A 25,457-nucleotide genomic window follows, 5' to 3' on the forward strand; every position below is an offset into this window, starting at 1 on the left:
CAGATCTTACTAAATCCGTGCCGACAAATCCGCAGAGCATTACGCATCGTGTGCACACACCCTAACAAAGAAAAAGATGGATTTTTGATTCTTACCGTAAAATCTCTTTCTTGGAGCCTTCATTGGGGGACACAGAATACCATGGGTGTATGCTGCTGCTGCTAGGAGGCTGACACTATGCAAAAACAATAAAATTAGCTCCTCCCCGGCAGTATACACCCACCGACAGGCACCAAGCACCTCAGTTGGTGAAAAAGCAGTAGGACAAGCAACGAGAAAAAACTCTAACCATATGTACCAACCCAACAGGGGACTCTAAGACCCAACACGGTACAACTGAAACAGGGAGGGTGCTGTGTCCCCCAATGAAGGCTCCAAGAAAGAGATTTTACGGTAAGAACCAAAAATCCATCTTTCTTTATCGCCTTATTGGGGGACACAGAATACCATGGGACGTCCCAAAGCAGTCCCAAGGGTGGGAACAGCAAAAAGGAACGAAAGTAACCGAAAGGCTCAGGTCGGCCGGTGAGCCACCGCCGCCTGCAGAACCTTCCTACCAACCACAGCATCAGACGAGGCCTGGGTATGAACCCTGTAGAACCTCGTGAAGGTGTGCAAAGATGACCAGGTTGCAGCCTTGCAAATTTGCATGGCCGTGGCCTGGTGACGAGCAGCCCACGAAGCCGCCACAGCCCGGGTGGAATGAGCTCTTACTCCCGGAGGGGGCCGCTTTTCCTGAAGACGATACGCTTCCAGAATGGTAGAACGAATCCAGCGAGCGATCGTGGATTTGGAAGCCGGAAGGCCCTTCTGGCGACCTTCAGAGATGATTAGCAAGGAATCGGACAGACGGAAGGAAGAGGTCCTGGCAAGATAGACACGCAGGGCTCTAACTACGTCCAGTTTGTGGAGAGACTTCTCAAGAGGATGAGATGGAGCCGGACAAAAAGAAGGAAGGACGATATCCTCATTGATATGGAAAGCGGAAACCACCTTTGGAAGAAAAGAAGGAACGGGCCTGAGGACGGCTTTGTCCTGATGGAGAATGAGGTAAGGGGAACGACATGACAAGGCCGCCAATTCAGAAACTCTTCTGATGGAGGAAATGGCGATCAAAAAGGTGACCTTCCAAGAGAGAAGGGACAAAGGAATGTCCTGGAGAGGCTCGAACGGCGCCTTCTGGAGCGCGCTAAGAACGAGGTTGAGATCCCACGGGTCTATTGGCGAATGATGAGGGGGAGCCACGTGGGAAACCCCTTGTAGAAAGGTCTTGACCTGTGGTAGAGAAGCTAGCTCTCTTTGGAAGAGGATAGAGAGAGCGGAAACCTGGCCCTTGAGCGTACTGAGGGACAGACCCGCGTCTAACCCAGCTTGAAGAAACCCTAGGATAGACGGGATAGAAAACGACATTGGGAAGACTCTTCTATCATCGCACCAACGGAAAAAAGCCTTCCAGTACCTATAGTAAATGCGGGAAGAGGCTGGTTTCCTGGCTCTGATCATAGTTTGAATAACCTGACTGGACAGACCTGATTCCTTTTAGAATTGCGGTCTCAATGGCCATGCCGTCAAACTCAGAGACTGAGAATTCTCGTGGTAAAGGGGGCCTTGCGAGAGAAGGTCTGGACGGTCCGGAAGCCTCCAGGGAACGTCCGCGAGCATGTTGACCAGTTCCGCGTACCAAGGCCGTCTTGGCCAATCTGGAGCAACTAGAATCACTGGTACGCCTTCCGATTTTATCTTTTTGACCACCCGAGGGATCAATGCCAGAGGCGGGAACAGATACGGAAGTTGAAACTGGGACCACGGAGTCACCAGTGCGTCGCATGCGACGGCTAGAGGGTCCCTGGACCTGGCTACGAACTGCGGCACCTTGTGGTTCATCCGAGATGCCATGAGATCGACATCCGGGGTGCCCCAACGGTCGCATATCTGAGAGAAAACCGCGGGGTGCAGGGACCATTCGCCGGACGCTAGGCCCTGGCGACTCAGAAAGTCGGCTGCCCAATTTTCCACCCCTGGAATATGGACGGCGGAGATTGTCGGAACGTAACGTTCTGCCCAGCGGAATATCTTGGCCACTTCTGACATTATCTGTTTGCTGCGCGTGCCCCCCTGATGGTTTATGTACGCCACGGCCGTGGCGTTGTCCGACTGAATGCGGACCGGCTTGCCGGAGAGGAGGGGCTGCCAGTGAAGAAGGGCCAGGAAAATCGCCTTGATCTCCAAAAGATTGATTGGAAGGAGAGACTCCTGTGGCTTCCAGCGTCCTTGGGCCGCTTTCTGATGGAACACGGCTCCCCATCCTAGAAGGCTCGCATCAGTGGTGATGATTTGCCACTGAGGCGGAAGGAAGGACCTCCCTTGGAGAACTGACGCTGGCCGTAGCCACCAAGTGAGAGACTGCCTCACTCTGAGAGGAAGCCGAATAGGACGGTCCAAGGACATCGTGGTCTTGTCCCAGGCTGAAAGCAGAGACAGCTGGAGAGGGCGAAGGTGATACTGCGCAAAGGGCACTGCCTCCATGGAGGCCACCATCTTCCCCAGGACCTTCATGCCGAACCGAATGGGAATGGGAGCAGGCCTCTTGAGAGTTTTGATGCCCTTGGACAGAGTTGTAAATTTTTCCTTTGGAAGAAAAACACGGGCTAGCTCCGTGTCGAATTCCATACCCAGAAAGGTCAGACGCTGGGTGGGGACCAGAATGGACTTCTCCTTGTTGACTAGCCAACCTAGGCGGCTGAGAGTTTCCAGGGTTATCTGAAGGCTCCGGAGACAGTCCTGGCGAGACGAACCCTTGATCAAAAGATCGTCCAGATAAGGGATGATGAGGATCCCTCTGGAGCGAAGGATGGCCATGACAGTCGCCATCACCTTCGTGAAAACCCGGGGCGCTGAAGCCAGGCCGAAAGGAAGAGCTGTGAACTGAAAGTGGTCTCCCTGAAACGCAAATCGAAGATACTTCTGATGTTGCACACATATTGGAATGTGGAGATAGGCATCCCGAATGTCCACCGAGCAGAGAAATTCCCCGGGCTCCATGGAAGCAATCACCGACCGAAGAGACTCCATCCTGAAATGAAGAATCTTCACGTGGCGATTGAGCAATTTGAGGTCCAGAATAGGACGAAGAGAGCCGTCTTTCTTCGGGACTACAAAGAGATTGGAGTAGAACCCAGAAAACCGTTCGTCTGAGGGAACGGGAACAATGACTCCGGCGGAAAGAAGGGAGGAAATGGCCTGCAGAAAACCCGGAATCTGGGCCCGCTGTTGCGGAGGCCGAGACCGGAAAAACCGTCTGTTCGGGAGTGAAGCAAATTCGATTTTGTAACCGGATGCGACGAGTTCTCTGACCCAAGCGTCGTCTACAACGGACAGCCAAGCATCCGCAAAAAAGGAAAGTCTGCCGCCCACCCTGGAAGAAATTCCAGGTGGGGGTGACCCGTCACTTAGACGAAAATCTGCCGGAATTGACTCCTGCAGATCTGGAATATTGTCCTCTAGATCTCCAGCGAGGAGCGGGTTTGTAGGAAGGTTTCCTCTGATCCCGCTCCCTGGTGGCAGGCGGCCGATCCTGTTGAGTGGCTCTCTCCGTGGCAGAGAAGGGACGAAAAGGCCTGAATGGTCGAAACCCCCTTCTGTTGAAGGGACGTTTTGGTCGAGACTGGGGAAGCGAAGTACTTTTGCCTCCAGTGGCGTCGGAAATTATCTGATCCAGCTTTGCTCCAAAGAGCCTAGAGCCATGGAATGGCAGATTGGTAAGCACTTTTTCGAAGTAGTGTCCGCATTCCATGACTTTAGCCAAAGGACTCGGCGTACAGCTACTATGTTGCTGTTAGCCCTTGCTACGCAGCCGGCCGCGTCCAAGGAGGCGGCCAAAAGGTATTTTCCCGCCTGGTTAATCTGATCTGCAAGATCTGCCAATTCGTCTTGAGGAGCTGACGCTAAGATGCCTCTGCGAAGGATTTTTGCCCAAGCGGAAATGACCTTCGCCACCCAGGCGGATGCGAAAATAGGGCAGAGAGAGGCGCCAGATGCCTCAAAGATAGACTTAGCCAGAGATTCAATCTGCCTGTCAGTAGGATCTTTGAGCGACGCCCCGTCTGGCAGAGAGAGCACTGTTTTAGAGGCTATCCGGGATACTGGAGGATCTACCTCTGGAGCCTTGGACCACTTTGAGAGCAGTTCTGCGTCAAAGGGGTACAGAACGTCCAAATACTTGCGGCCTGAGAAACGTTGCTCAGGGCGCTCCCAGTGTTTGGCTAAGGTAGTATTGAAATCGTTGTGATTGGGAAAGGTTCGGGACGGAGGTCTGGCTCGTCTAAGGACAACCGAGCTTTCCTGAGCTGGAGCCTCATCCTGTTTAAGTTTTAGTGTTTGGAAGATAGCTGCAAGAAGACTATCGACCATGTCCCGCGTTTTAGAAACGCTGTTCCCCGCTGAACTAGCTTCCGAATGAGAATCATCGCCTGACTGAAGGCTGTCATCTGAGGAAGGAGAAGGAGGCCTGGGAGCGGAAGGGCCCTGCGAGCTCGAGGACGAAGTGGACAGAGCCCGCTTCCTAGAAGACCTTCCCCGTCTGTCTCTCTGAAGGTCGCGGTCAGGTGCGGACGACTCACCCCGAGAGGTGGTCGGGGCAGAGGTGGCTGAGGATAGCTGAGGTAATCGTTCTAAAACCTGGATCAGCGACTGTGATACTTTTGTCAAGTCAGAAACAGACTGTGACATTGTAACGGCCCACTCCGGGGGGAGAGAGGAGGGAAGAGCGCCCTCCGCCCGGGACTCTGTGCGCTCCTGAGATGCTGACATATTGGAAGGACTGCAGGGGGGGCAGAATGGAGACAACTGACCCGATGCCCACTTCTTTTTACAGCGCGCACAGGCGTAATAGATAGCGGTGGGCCTGAAGCAGAGATCCCCTGAAGGGTTGGGCATAAGTAGACTGCACTGAATGGCCGCAGGATTTAAGGAATAACTGCCGAGGAGAGCTAATCTTTGCCTCAGAGCAGAGCCTACCGAGATTCTGTGAGCAGCAGAAAACGCTGAAGCGTCCCCCAAACAGCGCAGAAAGGAGTGAAACAACCAGGAAATCCTTGTGCTGGGGGCGGAGCTTAGCGGCCGCTCCATGACTGGTTAACAGCGAAGGAAAGGGCATGGCCGAAGGAGGAGGCTGGCATATCAAACGAAAAGGAGCCCTGTGATGGGCTAGTAAAGGCGCGCTGAAAAGAGCGCTCTCAGGAAGGGAGGAGGGAGCACAGCGATGAGGAGACTGTGAGGGAAAGTGAAAGTGAAGACGCCGCAGCCCCATGCCAGCGCCGACATAACGGAGCTGATCTGACAGTGGCCCTGGAAAGTCTGCCTCCCCTGCTTGTGACGCTGTGTGGTGAGTGGAGGAATCCCCAGTGTCTCCCTGGGAGTGAGAAGCAAGCGGCGTGAGCGCGCGGCAGGCAGAGAGGGCGGGAAATTCAAATAATTGTGGACCTGAAATCACAAAGGTCCAACTTCTGCCATTCACGGAGCTTATGCGGGGCCGGAGGGAACGTACAGGCACTTACCTGACGTCCCTGAAGAGGATGACCACAGGGGCCCACGGGGAAACGGCAGGCCGCTGGGGGGGAAGGGAGTCCTCTGTACCCGCATCCTTCAGAAGACGGCTTGAAACACCTGCGATCGCCGTCTTCCTCTCAGCCCTGTCCCGAGAGAGGGGTGAGGAGGGGGATTCGGCAAGGACTAGCCACCTGTCCACAACCCTTATCACCAGAAGGCGATAGGGAAAAGTCCTGCCTGCGGTACTGAGAGTTGCGATGTGGATGACACCACACTGCTCGCTCAGCTGCATGATATGGGAAATCAGGGTGACAACTACACCCTGTTTCCCGATGGAAAATAACCTAAAAGACAAAAGAGGGAAAAATTAAAAAGTTCAGACTAAACCTGAAAAGAAAAATGCGGATCTGGGGAGATCCCGGTCCGCCTCCTACAGACACTAAGCACAAACTGAGGTGCTTGGTGCCTGTCGGTGGGTGTATACTGCCGGGGAGGAGCTAATTTTATTGTTTTTGCATAGTGTCAGCCTCCTACCAGCAGCAGCATACACCCATGGTATTCTGTGTCCCCCAATAAGGCGATAAAGAAAAATTATGTATCAAAAATTGTGCTGATGTAAAGTAGACATGTGTGAAATGTTTACTATGGTGCTTGAACCTCTAGGTTCAAGCAACATATTGTAATCCGATTTCTTATATTTTATTATTATTCTACTTCTCCGCGTTTTCTGCAATTAATGCGGCCCGAACCGCTCGGCGCAGAGACCCCGTTCAGGCGGCGTTTCAAAGCCCTCGGTGGGGACAGGTGTGCTGTGTATTTTTGGAGTCAATCTGATTTGTAGTTTGTTTGTTTTTTAAAATTGCATTTTAAGCAAAAATTTTCCCATAGGAATTAATGGCGACCTTTCCATGACCCCCAATTGACATTGATTGAAGCCACAGCGCAGGTGCAGTGACCTTACAAAGATGGCAGCTATGCAAATGCAGCTTCCACACATGACCCGTATTCGCTAATAGAATCTGACAGATCGATGATTCAAGGTCTTAAAGGCGCAGCGCGCCAATGGCTATTGAAAACCCCACCAGTGATGGCTAACCTTGGCACTCCAGCTGTTGTAAAACTACAACTCCCAGCATGCCCTTGCAACCTGCTTCTCCAACAGCTGGAGTGGCAAGGTTCGCCATCACTGCAGTCGGACGCCAAAGTGGCTTTAGAAGCCCAGTGTGACAAAGTGGCCCCTGAGGGGCCCGGAGCGCCAAAGTGGCCCCCGAGGCAAAGTGGCAGCATGTGTCAACATGGCTAAAGTGGCTACCAAGTGGCCAAAGTGGCTACTGAGGTGCCGAATGTGCTAAAGTGGCTACCAAGGTGCCAATTGTGCTGAAGTGGCTAAATTGGCTACCGGGGAGCCAAATGTGCTAAAGTGGCTACCGAGGTGCCAAATGTGCCAAAGTGGCCCAAAGTGGCTACCGAGGTGCCAAAGACATCACACAGGTCCTTTAGCCTGCACCCAATATTATATGATGGTGACATCACTACATCACCCCCATTGGCTTCATATACAACCCATCCCAGGTTGTGTCATGGCTATACACAACATTCATATTCTAACTTTACTTTCTTACAGTCGACACCTGATACACTGCTGTAAAGCTGGCAGCGCTGTTCAAGCACCATGTATTTCCTTCAGGAAGTGCCCATCTAGTTAACTATTTTGTGCAATATGATTCTCTGATTTAAGGGCATAAATATTAAAAGTTTGAAAATTGCAAAATTTTCTACATTTTCGCCTAATTTCCTTTTTTTCCCAAATAAACGCAAGTCATTGTCAAAGAAATGTTATCACTATCATGAAGTACAATGTCACAAGAAACAGTCTCAGAATCACCGAGATCCATTGAAGAAGCGTTCCAGAGTTATGACCTCCATAAATTGACAGTGGTCAGAATTGTAAAAATTGGCCCAGTCAGTATGGTCAAAACAGGCTTCGGGGCAAAGGGGTTAATGTTTACATGCATCTGGATCGCAGGAATATTTGATCTGTTTGGTAATCAAATATTATATTCTTTTTTTAATCTCTAGAAAATTGAAGAAAGAAGCAGAGCTTATTCAGAGTGGCCACATGGACAGCAAATTGGATGAACTGTGGAACAATGTTGTAATGTATGTTTTTCTGTTTTCTTCCATCATTTCTTTATTTTCTTTGTAACTTTCTCACCAAATACGCTTACTCTGTTTACCAGAATCTTTTTGCTCTCCACATTTTGTAGCAAAAAAAAACAGGAAGAGGAAGAAGCAGACATGAAAAAGAAGGCAACTGATGCTGCTTATCAAGGTTGGGCTCTAAAACATCCTAATAAAGGAACACCAAATCTAGATATAAATGAGTAGTGGATTTTTTCAGTTTTTGTTGTACAAATACAGAAAATCTTGCCAATTTAAACATCTTTCAGGGGTTAATGTCATGCTGTGTTCTAGTTTTGTCCGCCAAGGGGGATGGGGTTAAATAATATTTAAGTATTCTTGCCCACAGGGCAGGGGGAGGAGGCTCTGGCACTGGATAGTGAGAATGAGGAAGGGTGGCAGTGAAGATTTCTCTATATATTTCTGTTTGTAATATGAGACAAAGTAGACGTAGAGAAAAAGAGAAGATTAAGGGCAGAAATGTAGGAATAAAATTGCAGCATTATCTTTTCTTAGTTTCTTGAAGTGTATGTTTAGCCAGCAACAAACATTACAAGGGAGGTATTGCATCTCTCAAGAAATGAAGAAAATACCTTTGCAGATATATCGAGATAGAGAGAGAGATATATATATATATAATATATTTTATAGGGGAAGCAAGTTTTCCTCTGCAACGCCCAATTCTCGACTGTCGCTTACCAGACTTTTCCATGTAATAATCTTAAGAAATTTTCCTCACAGCTGCTATAAATCTCTGTACAAGCACTTATGTATAAAGTCTGCTTTTAGGAGTAATACACATTGGACTGTCATTCTGCCGATGTATCTTCCCGACTCCCCATGCACAGGAATTCTCGGCCTAGCACTCCTGTGTTTTCTACAAGAGAGCCTCTTCAACCAACATCATCTGTCGATCGTGTCTAATCCCACCTTTATCGGCTGACTTGTCCAACTTAAAGCACTGCTCCGGTGTTTTTTTTTTTAGATTTCAGCACTGCAATGGTGCTTCTAATTTAAGGTCCCTAACCGTAGTCTTTTACTTATCCACCTTTTATCTACCTTTGGCTTCACCTTCTATCAGTGCAGCTTCGGTCCAACAGCACTATTTTCTGACTGCAACTCCTGACTGTCTAGAAGTCAGAAGTAACAGTCACAATCTTGCAATGCAAGACGATGAGAGACAGAGGCTCTCATCGACTGGCATTGACAAATGACCACTTGGTCGCCAGCAGGTCACAGACTGCAGGACACCGATGGGAACTGCATAAATAGAAGGTGAAGACTGCGTCTGGTAAGTATAAGACTTAAGTGCAGGACCTTAGAATGGAAGCACCACTTCAGGGCTGGAATGAAAAAAAAAAAAACGCTGAAGTGGTTCTATAAGTCTATTTTATGTGGACAGATTTTTTTTTTTTCGCACAGCTTGCTTATTTGTCCTTGTATGTTTGTGCCTGACCACGCTAGCCCTCTCATCCGAGGTTTAAATGAAATTGTATACCCGACTGGAACAGACATTAAGGCTCTCTCCGTAGCCAAGCGTGAACTGATGGCGGCTTGGGATGGGTTTTATGTATGATGTTACAATTGTGGGTTTCATAAACACTTTAAATGCCCTAGACTGGATATTGTTGATACCTCTGTGAACTATTGGATATCGTATAAGTAAACCCCTTGTGCCTTTCCCTACCCTTGTCTTTGTCCTGTCTCCCCCTATATTTTTTGATGTTTACTGTATGTAAAATTGTTGGTTTACACTCGCTTGCTTGGAAGAGAATAAGTTTCTAAATAAAAATGTATTGAAACTAAATGAAATTGTATATAAATATAAACGTTTTTCATCATTTTACAATGACATGTGCGTTATCTTTTTCAGCACGCCAGGCAGCTAAGAATATTCCTCGCAGAAGTTCAAGCACAATAGGCCGAACATCTGTTGGATCTTCGTCACCGGGTGGAGAATTTGGTTTAGGAGACCTGACGCCAAATAGCACCGAGGAGGGAAGCATGGGGGTATGCGTAATTCTTCTATTTTTGTTCTTTTTGATAGGCAGTGACTTGCATTTTATTAACTCTTGCATGTTTACAAAATTGTTTTTTCTCTAGGTAAGTGTGGGGTCTTTGCCAAACACCCCAGTCTCCTCCTTCATTGGTATTCCTGACACCCCTCCTCCTCCTGCCCCTTTGGAGTCCCCGTTGACCCCTGTGATGGACGACTCTCCCCAGAAAAAGATGGTGGGACAGAAAGCAACACCACCCCCCTCCCCGCTGTTATCGGAGCTCCTGAAGAAAGGCAGTCTGTTGTCCACAAGTCCCCGGCTGGTATGAAACCCCTCCCTGGGTCTCACGGAGGGCACCCCAACACAACCCAAAGTCTTTCCAAGGGAGGTAAAATCTGCCCATAATCAAGTTTCTTGCCATATTTTTTTTTCTTTTTCCACAGGTCAGTGAGAATGAAATGACATTAGGATCTAATACTGGTTCAGGTGTCTTAATGGATGTTGGAGTGCTTCCAAGTCTTCATGGAGGTGAGCTGCACTCCGTTGCAGGCACAATTCCAGCATCTCCGGCAGCATCAGGTATGGAGTGTAAATCGTAGTTCTCAAACACTTGCCTCACTGTAAGAATCTTACGTATTTCTTAAAATACATTCTTTCTGTTGATCCATTTTCTTCTTTTGCTTGATCCTGGTGTCATATTCCTGGTTATGTAAATACCTTTTCTCCACACCTTCTTTTCCTTTGTTTCTTTTTTTTTTTTTATTACTTTTATTTTTACCCCGCTATATTTTCTCTTTTCTGGCCTTCTTTTGTGGTTTTGTGCCTTCCTGTTCTTGCCCTGCTAGGTGCTCCCACTTTATCCCGGCTTCTAGAAGCTGGCCCTGCACACTTCGCTACACCTCTCGCTTCCTTCTCTGCTGCTACAAGCGAATCTCCGTCTAAGTCTTTGCTGACTCCAATAGAGTCCCAGGCTACCATTATTATGATGTCTGCACTTCCAATGACTGCAGCTGTCCCAGGTAACTTCTGCCTCGGGTTTCATGCTTGCCTTAATTATTTCTTATTCTTTTCTTTACATTCATTCACATTTTTTAAGTACTACATGTTGTCAGATTTAGACATATGGTGATAAAATTTTTATCTTGGGGTAACATAATTTTTGTGGAAATGGCTTGAAATATTTCATGATGCTCAGAACAGTTTTGAATTACTCCTGTAGTGATCCAGCAGGAGGACAATGAAAGTACTTGTGATCCACACACCGTTTCTGTGTCCATGGACAGTAGTGACATTTCCATGATCATAGATTCTATTAACAAGGAATGCCTTGGTACGGGAGATGGTAGCACACCATCAAAAGATGAGTCTTCAGACAGCAAGGGAGACCTGGATTTAGCAGAGAAAATGGACATTGCCGTATCTTACACTGGAGAGGAGCTAGACTTTGAAACTGTTGGCGATATCATTGCAATAATTGAAGACAAGGTAAAATGAGACATTTTTTTTATTTTATCTATTTTAGAATCTTTGTCTTCACAGAAACAGAATTATGTCAGTCATTGGAAACTTATTAAAGTGGTTATCACTTTTAAAGGAAACCTAGCAGCTGATGCATTCGGTCCACGGACCAGGCAGCATTTATCACACACTGGCTGTTTGATATCAGTTGTGTCTTTGACTCTGAATCGTTGCGGAGTTCCAGAGAAAAACATGCTTTTAAATCAGTTAGAGACCAAGCCACTGATCGGAGAGGTGGGTCCCTGGTGCCTTGTTTTGCCATTGACCAATCACTAAATGGAAACGGGCAAGGAGGGGCTGCTGGGGATCCACCTGTTTGAGTAGTCTCCTGTACAGCTTGGTCTGCTTTTTAAATTAAAGCACTTTTTTTTTTTTCTCTTGAGTTGCTGCAGTCAAAAGTATCTGGCTGAAATCAGACCGTATCTGATACATGCTACCTTGTGGCAAATTATTAAAAATGTAGTTCCTGTCCCCTGCTGCCAGTTGCTGAATGTGTAAAATAGTGGATGATGTCGACATGAGTACGTTATGCGATTGTTTAACCCCTTCCTGACATTGGTTCTTCTGGTAAATCCAATGTTGGATCAGCGTCTTTGATGCAAGCTCTGGAAGATTGGAAATCTTTTCTGTTTCTTAGCCGATAATGACTGTAGTTGGTGTTCACATGAGACTGTGATTTTTACTATATTTTGCAATACGGTAGTAAGTGATCGAACACTACAGGTTAAAAAAAAAGATAAAAAATTATAGTATATATATTCGCAAGTCATCCCACATAATGGTTAAGAAATGGGAAAAAAAAAGTGCTCTCACAAAAAATCCATAAAAGGTTCAGCCCATCAAAATGTAAAATTAATTGATCTGATCGGCAAACTCCATAACAAGAAAAAAAAATCAAAATCCCAGACTTAATAAGCGATCAAAACATTGTGTCAGCTGCAATATGGCATCAGTAAAGACAGGCCGGGAGGAAGACGGTGGTCCCTATCCCAGGTAGTCGACACCGTCGTCTTCACCGTCTTCTGCTCAGCCTTATATTGGCAGTTAACCAGACCCTTAATGTTAGGGAAGATGAGGGTTCTCCTCAGGACCACTCTGTCTTCGTTAAGAGAGTGAAACGCCCTTCCTGGACATTCTCCAATCAGAAGGAGTTTGTAGGGATATTTTAGAAACACTGGGAACATCCAGGTAAACGGTCAGTATCCTATATCCCTTTAACACGGATCACGTTACTAAGTGGTTCGAGTCACCGGAAGTTCCGCCTGTTTCGCAGCTGTGCGCCAAGACAGTCTTATCCTTTCCTAAAGGCTCCTGCCTTTAAAGATTCCACTGATAGACAGGTCGAGGATTTAGCTATATCAGCTTTCGAGGCTGCTGGTGCATCTCTCTGTTCTGCATTTGCTTCCGCATGGGTAGTCAAATCAGTTTCCGTCTAAGCGAAACTCCTCCGGCAGGGCACACTATCTTCTGCCCCTCCCAACGAGCCTTCCAACGTTGCGAACCAGATCGAACATGCAGGGAAGTGTCTGCTCACAGTGTCTTTAGATGCTGCTAGCTGTTCTGCCCGTATTACTTGCAATATTTGTTGCTGTTCTGAGAGTTCTCTTCTGAGGCTACATGGGGTAATAATAATAATTTATTTCTATAGTGCCAACATATTCCACAGCACTTTACATTTTAGAGGGGACTTGTACAGACAATAAGACATTACAGAATAATGATAATCACATATAATCACATAAATAAACAGAATCCAAGAGAAATGAGGGCCCTGCTCGCAAGCTTACAATGTATAAGGAAATAAGGGGGACACGAAATGCGGATGTTGGCAATTGCTTTCATTGTACCATCCAGCCATAATAGGTGGAGTGTTCATGTAATGCTGCATGAACCAGTAACCAACCAGTATGTGTAAAAGTACAGACACAGAGGGCTATTAAATGCACAAAGGGTGTAAGAACAGATGATACAAGAGTCCTGGTTTTGAAGAAAATTTTGAATGGGCAACACAGGGATAGTTGGTTAAAGATAAATATGTTGAGGTGGTAGTCCAGGAGTAAGAGCACCTTCCTTCCCCCAACCTAAGCCCAAATGTCTGTCTACTCCCAGCAGGACTGTCCGCCCGCCCAGCGGATTAGACATAAACCATTGTTTAAGCTAGCCCCTAACTGGCGTTCCAGGGGTTGTCCCAGGTCCCGCTCCAATAGGTTTTTCTTCAGCATGACCACTCACACTCACCTGGGATTTCTCCCAGTGTTGGCTGCTGTCGTCTTCTCTTCCGTGGTCTGTGGTGGTCGATGCATGGATCAGGGACATAGCGTTCCCCCATCCCCCCGTGTCTCCTCCGCCAAGACTTCCTGCTCAGGTCCCAGGTTTCTTTCAAGCAATCTCCTACAAGCAGGAGTCATTCCTATTCCTCTCCACTTACGTTTTTCCGGATTCTGTTCCAATCTTTTCATTGTCCCAAAGAAGCACGGCTCCCTCCGTCCGATCCTGGACCTCAAGCATTTGAACTGATGCATTCATCTCTGCCATTTCCGAATGAGGTATTTCCACTATGTCTTCGCCTCAATGGAACCCAAGGAGCTTCTTTGCTCAGTGAACATTCAGGACACACATCTCCACATTCCAATTTGTGCACCGCATCAGAAGTTTCTCAGGTTCGTGGTTTAGGAAAGTCATTATTCACGGCTCTCCGCTTCGGTCTGGCCTCTGCTCCCCAGGGTGTTCACGAAGGTGATGGCATCAGTCATGGCTATTCTGCAATCCAGGGGGATTATGATTATTGCTTATCTGGACAACCTTTTAATCAAGAGGCCGTCCTTCCGAGACTGTTTACAGAGTCTTCAGATCACACTGGACACTCTTGCCCATCTCTGCTGAATAGTAAACAGAGAAGTCTTCGTTGATTCCAGTGCCACAAATTGTTTTCCTGGGGATGTTGTTCCACACCGCCCGTGCCAAAGTCTTTCTCTTGGAAATGAAGCTCTAAGCTCTCCACCTGGGGATTCGTTCTCTGAAACGCCCATCTTCTCGCCCCTTTCGCCTTTTCATGTATGCTGGGGAAGATGATTGTGGCCATGGAGCCTGTGCCCTTTGCCAGTTCCATATCTGTCCGCTTCAGCTGGCCCCCTTGTCAGCATGGGACAAGAAAGTGTCATCCTTGGACCATCCCATTATCCTATCCTAACCCCTCTAGTGAGTCAATGACAGGGTTGAACTCTTCCTTTGACCATTCGCCTCGAAAGACATTTTCTTCCCCTCCTTTGGAAGGTTGTCACAACTGATGCCAGTCTCTTCAATTGGGGTGCCGGCTTCCTGCATTACACAGCCCAGGGTCGCTGGAGCCCCCGGAAAGTTACTCTTCCATTTAATCTCCTACAGATCAGGGCGATCTCCCTCTCCCTTCTTCATTGGCTGGATCTCCTCATAGGCCATCCAGCTGTAATCCAATCGGTCTACGCCACGGCTGTGGTGTACATAAATGACCAGATCAGAATGCGCAGCAGATCCATTCTGGCAAATGTCTCCAGAACACTAGTCCGGGCCAAAAATCACATAATGGCAATCTCGGCGGTTCACATTTCAGAGGTGGAAAATTGGGCCGAAGACTTTCTAAGTCGACAGTGTCTCACCCTGGACGTGTTTGATCAGATAAATCAGAGATGGGGCACCCCAGACGGCGATTTGATAGCATCTCAGATGAATGCCAAAGTGCCTCACTTCGGCCACTGAGGACGCTATTCTGAAGGAAGCAGGTTTTTCACCTCTGGTTATACAGACTATGATCAGTGCGAGAAGGCCCACGTCTTCTAGCATTTATCATAGAACCTGGAGCGCCTATTTTCGGTGGTGTGAGGACAATCAGTTCTCTCCCATGTCCTTCTCACTTCCATCCATCATGACTTTTTTTTCCTCCAGTCTGTCCTTGATTCCAATCTTTCCCTCGACTCTCTTAAGGGTCAAGACTCTGTGCTCTCGATTCTCTTTCAAAGGGAATTGGCTTTGCAGCCCCAGGTCAAGACCTTCCTCAAGGGTGTAGCTCATTTGGCTCCTCCTCATAACTGTCCGGTAGATCCGTCGGACCGTAACTTGTTCCTATGTGCCCTTCAGCACTCTCCATTCGAACCCATCCAGGACATTATATCTTCCTTTCTTTCCTGTAAGGTTGCCTTTTTGGTGTCAGACGAGTTTTGGAACTGACTGCTCTCTCTTGTAAATCTCCATCAGGACAAGGTTGTCCTCAGACCTGTTCCTTCATTTTTTCTCTTTGCACATCAATGAGGATATCGTCCTTCCTTCCTTTTTGCCCTTCCCCAGTTCATCCCTTGGAAAGGTCACTCCACAAGCTGGACCTGGTTAGATTCTGCTTCTATCTCTCTAGTACAGCTGGATTTGTTCAGTTATCTTGGAGGCATATAGGGTTAAGGGCAGACCACCTCCTCCTGATGTTAACACTCGCTCCACTTGGGTGGTGTGGGACTCCTGGGCCGTTAGTCACAAGGCCTCTGCATCTCAAATTTGCATGGCAGCTACCTTGTCTTCCCTTCACACTTTTGCGAGGTTTTACCGAATACATACCTACGCTTCGACTGATGCCAGTCTGGGAAGAAAGGTTTTGTAGAATGTGGTCGTCCACCATCTGACCGGAGTTTTTTTCCGAATTCGTTTCCCTCCCTTGGGACTACTTTAGGTCGTCCCATGGTTACCTGTGACCCCCAATGAAGCGATGAAGTAAGATGGATTTTTGGTACTCACTGTAAAACCTCTTTTCTTGGAGCCTTCATTGGGGCACACAGCACCCTCCCTGGTTTGTGCCTATGTTGGGCCTGTGTGCCTTCGGTTTGGCCTGTTCATACTTTTGTTTTCTGGTTACTTCTACTGCTTTTTCACTAACTTACAAGCTTTGAGCCTGTTGCTGGGTGTATACTGCTGAGGAGGTGTTAATTATTTTTTTTGCCTATTGTAATCCTCCTAGCGATAGCAGCATACACCCATGGTTACCTGTGTCCCCCAATGAAGGCTCCAAGTTTGAACATTTCCAACTGTAGATATGAGTGTTCATTCGATATGCTGTTCTTTGCTATTATGAATGTTTTCACTTTTCTCCTGGCCTAAAAGAGTTTGAAACTCAAGCTTTTCAAATCTTATTTGTGATGATTATATATATTATATTACACATAAAAAAATTGGAAAATCAACATGTCAGTTATGGTTTAAGTAGTTTCTGCATAAAACACTTAAATGGAGTCTAGTAGTATTTCACCCCCAAACTATTGTTATGCGCATGTATTTCTTTCAAAGACAAGGTTAGAAATACCTTTAGGGGGCTAGTCTTTTCCTCTCTTACTGAGAAATCAGCATTCAATTTGATATGCAAATGAAAGTGTAGATCTGAAGTATCTGTCACTCCATCTCTACTCCTCACCTAGCGCTACCTTCCCCTGCTTGACTGACAGTGTCTGTGCTGTATGACTTCAGGCAAAGGAGCCATCAACCAAGAGAAGGCCATGCTGGGTGGGAATAGAGCTGGAGTGACAGAGATTTCTAATCTATTAATAGTTCTTCAGCCTCTTTTGCAAATCTGTATAAATGCATATTTTTCTCCTTCCCTTATGATGGCACCACTGAGAGAGGGGATCCGCCCATCACGGACCGGAAACCTACATGTAACAAGGCGGTACCTCTCTCCCTCATCAGTCGGTTTCCTGTCCCTGATGAGGAACCTACAATCGACACTTGCATACCTGAGGATCGTCGTGGAATGCCAGGCCCAGCCAGTCCGATCCAGGCAGCGGGGGTTCCCTACCTCAGCTGGCGCAGTAGCCTGAGGTGCCACCACTGGGGTCAGCGGACCTTTAGGGTGTGCAGGGAGAGGTAGCAAAGAAAAGGATCACCGCATGCTGCCTCTCCCAGAATCCTCTCCAAGAGCGGCGCCGACGCTGAGACTTAGGGGCTTCTGGAAGTGAATGTGGGCGCGTCCTATGACGCAAGCAGACACTGCGGTGCATGACTGGGTAATCCGGTCTGGGCGCACGCGCGGCAGGCCCGATGACGCGGGGTTGCCACAATGCATGACTGGGTAATCCAGTCACCTCAGTCGCACTGCATTTCCCTAAACCCTTCTAGGGATAATTGGAGGATATGGAACAGGTGGCAGGGGGAGGTGCAAGGGGTATTCATGCGGAGGTAAGCACTAAGGCAGTGCTTCTAATGGAGCTCAGGCAGTCTTCCCCACTAGCCATGAGTAACCAGGAGCATCTGGAGGTGCAGTCTCTGCAGATCCAGTCGCAGCAGCAGCAAAAAAAAGAGGAAACGAACAGAAGGAGACCCTTCCCATCACCAGAAACAGGGTAACGGTGTAAGTGGGCACTTGGGATCCCAGCGCAGCAAGGGATCCAGTATGGATCAGGAGACAATCCAACTATACGAATGGTTCCTCCATCAAACCCGGTATCCTTCCTTCTGTCAGGATGGTAAGTGATCTACGTGAAAGTCCATTTTAATTAGGGTCCCATTGTTCTCCTCTTTATGGAAGGAAAAGTATGGGCAAAATTAAGCATCTGAGCACTCTGTACGGAGGAGTTACCCACTACGTGGGAAAAAAGACTCTGCAACTCTTGCATAGAACAGACGATCTGAGAAGAGACCCCGGGATTTGCTTCAGATCTTAGGTCTTTAGTTAAAATGCAGGTAGAAAACACTTTTAGGTCCCTTCAGGATGCAGGGATGAAATGGTGCAAAACCAGACACGGGTCCCCTGAACCCAGGTCTAGTAGTACGGAGAGTGGGGGAGGGGACTTGGATACATCCAGATAATCAGCATCATCATCTTTGTCATAGTCTAGGAGTAGAAAAGTGGACGCAGCTGTTTCCCTTTAGAAGAAACAGCCTTGTCAAGGTTGTCAGAGCCACCATGGGACTGTTAGACCCTCGCCCCAAAAAATTGACACAGGACATTATATTTGGTGGGCTAGAACAAAAAAGAGGAGGTCCTTTCTGCTAAATGAGAAGATCCAATCCCTAATTAAAAGGGAATGGAAAAAGCCAGAAAGTAAGGGCCTTCTTACATCGAAAAGGAAATATCCATTTGAGGACCCGGCGTGTTCTTTCTGGGAGAAGGTGCCAAAACTAGACGTTGCAATTGCCAAAGCCTCCAGAAGGTTTGCCATTCCCTTTGAAGATATGGGGGTGTTTAAAGGATCCCATGGACAAAAAAGCAGATGCATTCCTGATGGGTTCATGGGAGGCCACCGGGGGAGGACTTAAACCAGCAGTAGCTGCCTCCTGTACGGCCAGGTCAATGGTTTGGCTGGACCAGCTGGAATCACAGCTGAGGGGAAAAAACCTCTAGAGACACTATATTAGATTCTTTACTTGTAATGAAGGGTGCTACTGCCTTTCTGGCGGACGCATCATCGGACTCGGTCAGGCTAGCTGCTAGATCAGCATCCTTCTCCAACGCAGCCTGGCGATTCCTCTGGCTTAAAGGGGTTGTCCGGGTTTTTCACATATCTGGGCTGCAGATATGGACGGGGAAGGCCTATAGCTATGGAGGGTGGGGTTGTTGCTATAGGAGGTTACGACTAGTTCTCATTTCAATGCCATAACACCCTCCCCCCCCCCCCTTGGACGTTCTGTTCAGAATATCTAGAAAACCGTGCAAACTAGTGACAGAAAGTAAATTACTTATTGTCATAATTCTGCAGCCCAGATATGTACTGAGATTATGTGAAAAGCCCGGACAACCCCTTTAAGTGTTGGCCGGGAGATCTCAAGACGAAGTCAAAGTTGTGCTCTATCCCCTGCGAGGGCGACTTCTTGTTTGGCCCCACGTTAGATGATATTCTATAGAAAGCGAGGGACAAAAACAAGCGCTTCCATGTCCTCTCCTATCCATCTTACAAACTGCCCTTTCGGAGTAGGAAATTTCTTCATAGAAAGCCCCCAAGAACCCAGGATAAATGGGAAGATGGAAGGAGTAAAAACTAGGGTTTCATGTTCAACAGGGACCGCAGTGACAATAAAAAGCCATCCAAATGAGGATTTGCCCCAACTTGAGGGAAGGTTATCTCTTTCTCCCTTCCCATCCATCTTTCATAGTGACACCTCGGAGATCCTCAAACGAGGAACAGCTGGCCTTAGAACAGGAGATTTTGGGTCTGGTAGGGAAGGCAGTTCTTCAGGAGGTCCCTCGCCAAGAAAGACGCAAAGGATTCTACTCTTGGGTACAGTAGTTCAATGCAGAATGTGCTGAATATTTTTTCATAGGAATTTGCTGCGTTTTTGCTTCGTTTTTTGAGGATACGGTTTTCAGCTGCAAAAGCAGATCAGCTTTTTAAAAAAACTCATCACCTGAAAGGTTTTTGAGCTCATAGATAATGTTTTCAATAGCAAAAGCAGATTAGAAATCTGCTCTAACTATCCATTGGTGTTCTCTGGAAAGAGAAAGTATTAGAAAATTAGTGATTGAAGAAGCCCTTAAACAAAAGGAAGATCTTAAAAAGACTCTCAAAAGACTCTTCATGTTTCTTAAAATGGATGCCTGCACATGTCACAGAGTGAACTATTTTGCCATCAATGTTCGATATGTTTGTGACAACAAAGAAATTGTTACCAAGACACTGGCAGTAAAAGATACTAAAGCTCATCACAGCAGCCAGTTTCTCCAGGCCTTAGTGGAAAAAGTTCTGCAAGATTACAAACTCAAAAAAACACAGGTTCTTGCTATTGTAACGGACAATGCTTCAAACATAAGTACAATTAAATTGATGAATGTGAGTAATGAACAACAGCTAGAAGAAAATTTAGGATTCAGTATGTTTGAGATGGAAGGCCACAGTGCTGTTCATGTAACTGAGGAACAAACAGATATTACAACAGAAGAACAGCAAAATTATACTTTAGAAATAATGATCTTGTTGAAGTTGCTTCAAAACACTTTCATATTCATCACATGCCCTGTGTTGTGCACACGCTGCAGCTGGCAATAAGAGAGAGTCTGCAAGAGGGACATGCTGGAAATCTGATTGGAAAAGTGAGGAAATTGGTTATTGCTGCCAGAACCCCTAAAATTGATTCCATCTTGAAGAGACGTGCTGGGAAAGGGGCAATTGTCGATCATGCCACTCGGTGGGGCAGCACTTATTTAATGATTGAGCGATTGCTTGAAATAAAACTGTTTCTTATAGATATGGCGAACCCGCAGGTAACCCTAAATGAAGGTCAATGGACACAGGTGGCTGAATTGAAGGTATTACTTAATCACCCATTTACCGTGACTAAAAAATTACAAGCTGAGGATTTAACTCCTGGCATTTTCAAAAGGGAGTGGAAGAACTTGCTATTTAGCCTGTCCCAAAGAGGAGGTGTAATCACAGATGGCATTACTGCTTCAATGAAACGGAGAGAGACACAGCTATTTGAAAATAAAATTTTTCTGGCAGCTGTTTATGTGGACTCAAGTCATCGTATACTGCTTGATGATCAGCAGCTTACTAAAGGAAAAGAAGCTCTGACTGTAGGATGAGTGGCCTACAGGAGGACTGCCAGGTGCAAGAGGACTTGGGTCCTGACAGTGCTACTGCTCAGATGAGGAGTTTGACTTTGACAAGTATTTGGATGACATGGGGCAGGCAAAGCGTTGCCGTAAGGAAAAAGATTTCACTCCGTCTCCAATAGCAAGCAGATTGACCATATTTCAGCAAAAAGTTTCACTTGCTCTCAAAGAAATAGAAATATTCAACCGTTCATCAAAACTGACTGTGCATGAGGCCATTCCTTTATACCCGGAAATTGTTATAGATGTTGCCCATGTGGTTACGGCTTTGCCTCCAACCCAAGTTAGTGTAGAGAGGATGTTCTCTAGCCTTAAAATTATTAGGTCACATTTGAGGTCATCTATGAAGGAGGATCTGATGGAGGCAATTCTATTTCTTAGAGCAAATTCATAGACTGCACAAATGTTATTTAGTGTGTTTTTGTTGAAAACTGTTCTTTTGCCACTTACCTAGTTTATTACAGAGTGTGTGTGTATATGTGTATGTATGTGTGTGTGTGTGTGTGTGTATATATATATATATATATATATATATATATATATATGTGTATAGTGTGTGTGTATATATAATCAATATTACATAGTATATAACATATTTACAATTTATTAGTTTTTTTGTGTTCTAAAGTTGTATTCCAATAAATATATATTATGTTCTATCTAAATATCTTGATTATTGTATCATAAAAATGATTAAATGTCTGATGATCACATTGTACTACAATAAATTTTTCACTTTGTGGGAGTCGTGGAGTCGGTGTAAGGGAAATTGACGAGTCGGAGTCGCAGGTTTGGCTTACCGACTCCACAGCCCTGCTATTAAGTCTCCTCTTAGTCTTCTTTTTTGCAAGCTAAACATTCCCAAATCCTGTAACCGTTCCTCATAGGACATGGTTTGCAGACTGATCACCATTCTGGTCGCTCTTCTCTGAACTTCAGTTTGTTGATGTCTTTTTTAAAATGTGGTGCCCAAAACTCGACACAGTATTCCAGATGAGCTCTGACCAAAGAGGAGTATAGGGCAATAATGACTTTACGTGATCTAGACTGTGTGCTTCTGTTAATACATCTCTGAATTGCATTTGCCTTTTTGATGCTACATCACACTGTTGACTCATATTCAGTTTATGATCTATTAGTATACCCAAGTCTTTTTCACATGTGCTGTTGCTTAGCCCTATTCCTCCCATTCTGTATATTGTTTTTTCATTTTTATTGCCCAAATGTAGTACTTTGCATTTTTCCCTGTTAAAAACCATTCTGTTAGTTGCTGTCCACTGCTCCAATTTGTTTACAAATCACCTCTCCTCCACAACTTTGCGGAAGGCAATGTCCCTTCTAGGGTCCATGACATTCTGTATTCCGGCCGTTTAGTGGGCTCAGGCACACACCCGAGAGTTACAGTGGGAAATATTGTCAGCAGAAAACTCTCTAGAAGGAAATTTAGAAGAGCTGTTAACCATATCATCAAAAACGGCACTCTCGCTCAAATGATGGATGAGGGTAGACAATTTAACCTGGGGTATTCCGTGGGTAATTCCAATTTCTCAGGTCTTGACAATGGACGCAAGTCCCAGGGGTTGAGGGGGGGCTCACCTGAATGACCAGATAGCTCAGGGGGTCTGGACAGAGGAATTAAATTCAGTATCCTCAAACATGAAGGAACTTTTGGCAGTGAAGTTTGCGCTCTTAGGGTATGTGCACACATTGCAGATTTGCCTGCAGAATTTTCTGCACAGAATCTGCACCTATTGGCAGAAAACACAGATGTGTTTTTGATGCGGTTTTGATGTGTTTTTTCATTGGGATTTGTATGCGTTTTTGTAAACCAAATAAAGATATGTTATTTAACGCAAAAAAAAAAGTGATTTTATTTCTTGTCCAACCTCCTCTTTTACATTTGTACAACCCATACTCCATTACACACACACAGATGGATAGAGAGATATGGGATGGATAGAGAGATATGGGATGGATAGAGAGATATGGGATGGATAGAGAGATATGGGATGGATAGAGAGATATGGGATGGATAGATGGATATGGGATAGATAGAGCTTTAAACATGCCTCAATCACACCTATCCTCAAAAAGCCCTCTCTTGACCCATCCTCTGTATCTAGCTATCGCCCTATATCACTTCTCCCCTATGCCTCAAAACTACTGGAACATGTCCATCTTGAACTATCCTCCCACCTCTCTTCTTGGTCAAGGAGGGAGAACTTGTAATCCGGCTTCCGGCCACACCACTCCACTGAAACTGCCCTAACTAAGGTCACCAATGACCTACTAGCCGCCAAGGCCAAGCGACACTACTCTGTCGTCCTCCTCCTGGACCTGTCCTCTGCCTTTGACACAGTGGATCATTCTCTATTACTACAGACCCTCTCATCTCTTGGTATCACAGACTTGGCCCTATCTTGGATTGTGTCATACCTAGCAGACCGGACATTCAGCGTCTCCCATTCGCACACCACCTCCTCACCGCGCCCCCTATCCGTCGGAGTCCCGCAAGGTTCAGTCCTACGGCCCCTGCTCTTCTCCATTTACACCTTCGGCCTTGGACAGCTCATAGAATCTCATGGCTTTCAGTATCATCCCTATGCTGATGACACACAGATCTACATCTCTGGACCAGATATCACCTCCCTACTAAACAGAATCCCCAATGTCTGTCTGCTATTTCATCCTTCTTCTCTGCTAGATTTCTAAAACTTAATATGGACAAAACAGAATTAATCATCTTTCGCCCATCTCACGTGAGCCCCCCCCCCCCCCCCCAACAGACCTATCCATTAAAGTAAACGGCTGCCCACTCTTTCCAGTCCCACAAGCTCGCTGCCTCGGGGTTATCCTTGACACTGATCTCTTTCAAACCACATATCCAAGCCCTTTCCGTTTCCTGCCGATTTCAACTCAAAAATATTTCACGGATCCGTACATTCCTCAACTAAGAATCTGCAAAAACCGTAGTCCTAGCGTTTCCCACACCACCTCCTCATCCCACCCTCTCTCTGTTGGAGTCCCCCAAGCTCTGTTTTAGGACCCCTACTTATCTCAATCTATACACTAGGTCTGGGGCAACTCATAAAGTCCCACGGATTCCACTACCACCTTTATGCTGATGACACTCAGATCTACCTCTCTGGCCCAGACGTCACCTCTCTGCTGTCCAGAATCCCAGAGTGTCTATCAGCCGTATCCTCGTCCTTCTGCTCTCGCTTCCTCAAACTCAATGTAGACAAATCTGAACTCATCATCTTTCCTCCATCTCACAGATCTTCTTTACCCGACCTAGCTATAACAATTAATGACATCACACTTTCCCCAGTACCAGAAGTCCGCTGCCTCGGAGTAACCTTTGACTCTGCCCTGTCCTTCAAACCGCACATCCAAGCTCTTTCTACCTCCTGTCGCCTCCAGCTCAAAAATATTTCCAGAATCCGTCCTTTCCTCAACCCTCAATCTACTAAAATGCTTGTGCATGTCCTCATCATCATCTCCCACCTTGACTACTGCAACATCCTTTTCTGTGGTCTCCCTGCTAACACCCTCGCACCTCTCCAGTCCATCCTTAACTCTGCCTCCCGACTAATTCATCTCTCTCCTCGCTACTCCTCCGCTTCTCCCCTCTGCAAATCTCTTCACTGGCTCCCATTCCCTTAGCGTATCCAGTTCAAATTACTAATTCTGACCTACAAGGCCATCTATAACCTGTCTCCCCCATATGTCTCTGAACTAATCTCCCGATAACTTCCCTCACGTAATCTCCGGTCCTCCCAAGACCTCCTTCTCTCCTCCACACTTATTCGCTCCTCACCCAACCGCCTCCAATACTTCTCCCGAATAGCCCCTATTCTCTGGAATTCTTTGCCTGACTATCAACCACATTTGGATCCTTCAGACGGAACCTGAAAACCCACCTCTTCAAGAAAGCCTACAGCCTGCAATGACCCCGCTACCTCCTTCTCTCTCACCACTACCGGTGATATCACCTCAACCAACACCGGAACTGCTGCAACCCACCAACCTACTGTCTCCTTCCCCCACCATCCTGTAGCATGTAAGCCCGAAAGGGCAGGGTCCTCTCTCCACTCTGTATCAGTCTGTCATTGTTAGTTTGTTTACTGTAAGTGATATCTGTAATTTGTATGTAACCCCCTTCTCATGTACAGCACCATGGAATCAATGGTGCTATATAAATAATAATAATAATTTAAGCCCGGTTAATAATAAGACACCTATAATCAATAAGACACCTATCCATTATTAATCTTATAGTAAGAAAGGGTTAAAAACACACACATATAAGAATAAAGTACTTTAATTAAATAAAACACGACAGTGTTTCATAATTTTTATTGCACGCCTAATCCATTTGAAGCCATTGATCACCTGCAAAAAATTTAAAAAAAAAAGAACCAACAGTTTACTCCCTGATGCAACGTAGTCCCTCTTTAATATCAAGTGTCCCACGATGATTTCCTCTATAGAGCTGTCACAGCAGATGTGACTGCTCTATAGACCTCCGATGACACACTGACCGGAGATAAGCCTCTTGCTTTACGGCACTACAGCGTGAAAAAATTCTCACGCTGTAATGCCGCAAGTGACAGGATGAGCTCGGATGACCTGTTGGCAGCAGAGTGATACAG

The 25,457-nt window shown here is 46.4% G+C and overlaps 1 protein-coding gene across 2 annotated transcripts in view; it reads left to right on the forward strand.

Annotated features, from left to right (window-relative positions):
• BRD8 (bromodomain containing 8) overlaps window positions 1–25,457 on the forward strand; it is a 284,491-nt gene that overhangs the window by 88,382 nt on the left and 170,652 nt on the right. Inside the window, exons 6-12 of one of the 2 annotated variants that reach the window (XM_073556914.1) lie at window positions 7,627–7,707; window positions 7,815–7,879; window positions 9,602–9,738; window positions 9,832–10,047; window positions 10,169–10,304; window positions 10,571–10,744; window positions 10,945–11,210. In XM_073556914.1, the coding sequence (XP_073413015.1) occupies window positions 7,627–7,707; window positions 7,815–7,879; window positions 9,602–9,738; window positions 9,832–10,047; window positions 10,169–10,304; window positions 10,571–10,744; window positions 10,945–11,210 (1,075 nt within the window). The remainder of the gene's footprint in view (window positions 1–7,626; window positions 7,708–7,814; window positions 7,880–9,601; window positions 9,739–9,831; window positions 10,048–10,168; window positions 10,305–10,570; window positions 10,745–10,944; window positions 11,211–25,457) is intronic. The other variant, XM_073556915.1, reaches the window with a different exon arrangement.

Source organism: Dendrobates tinctorius, unplaced genomic scaffold (assembly GCF_039654945.1).
Source record: "Dendrobates tinctorius isolate UK_male_01 unplaced genomic scaffold, ASM3965494v1 ptg000241l, whole genome shotgun sequence".
Classification (NCBI taxonomy): domain Eukaryota; kingdom Metazoa; phylum Chordata; class Amphibia; order Anura; family Dendrobatidae; genus Dendrobates; species Dendrobates tinctorius.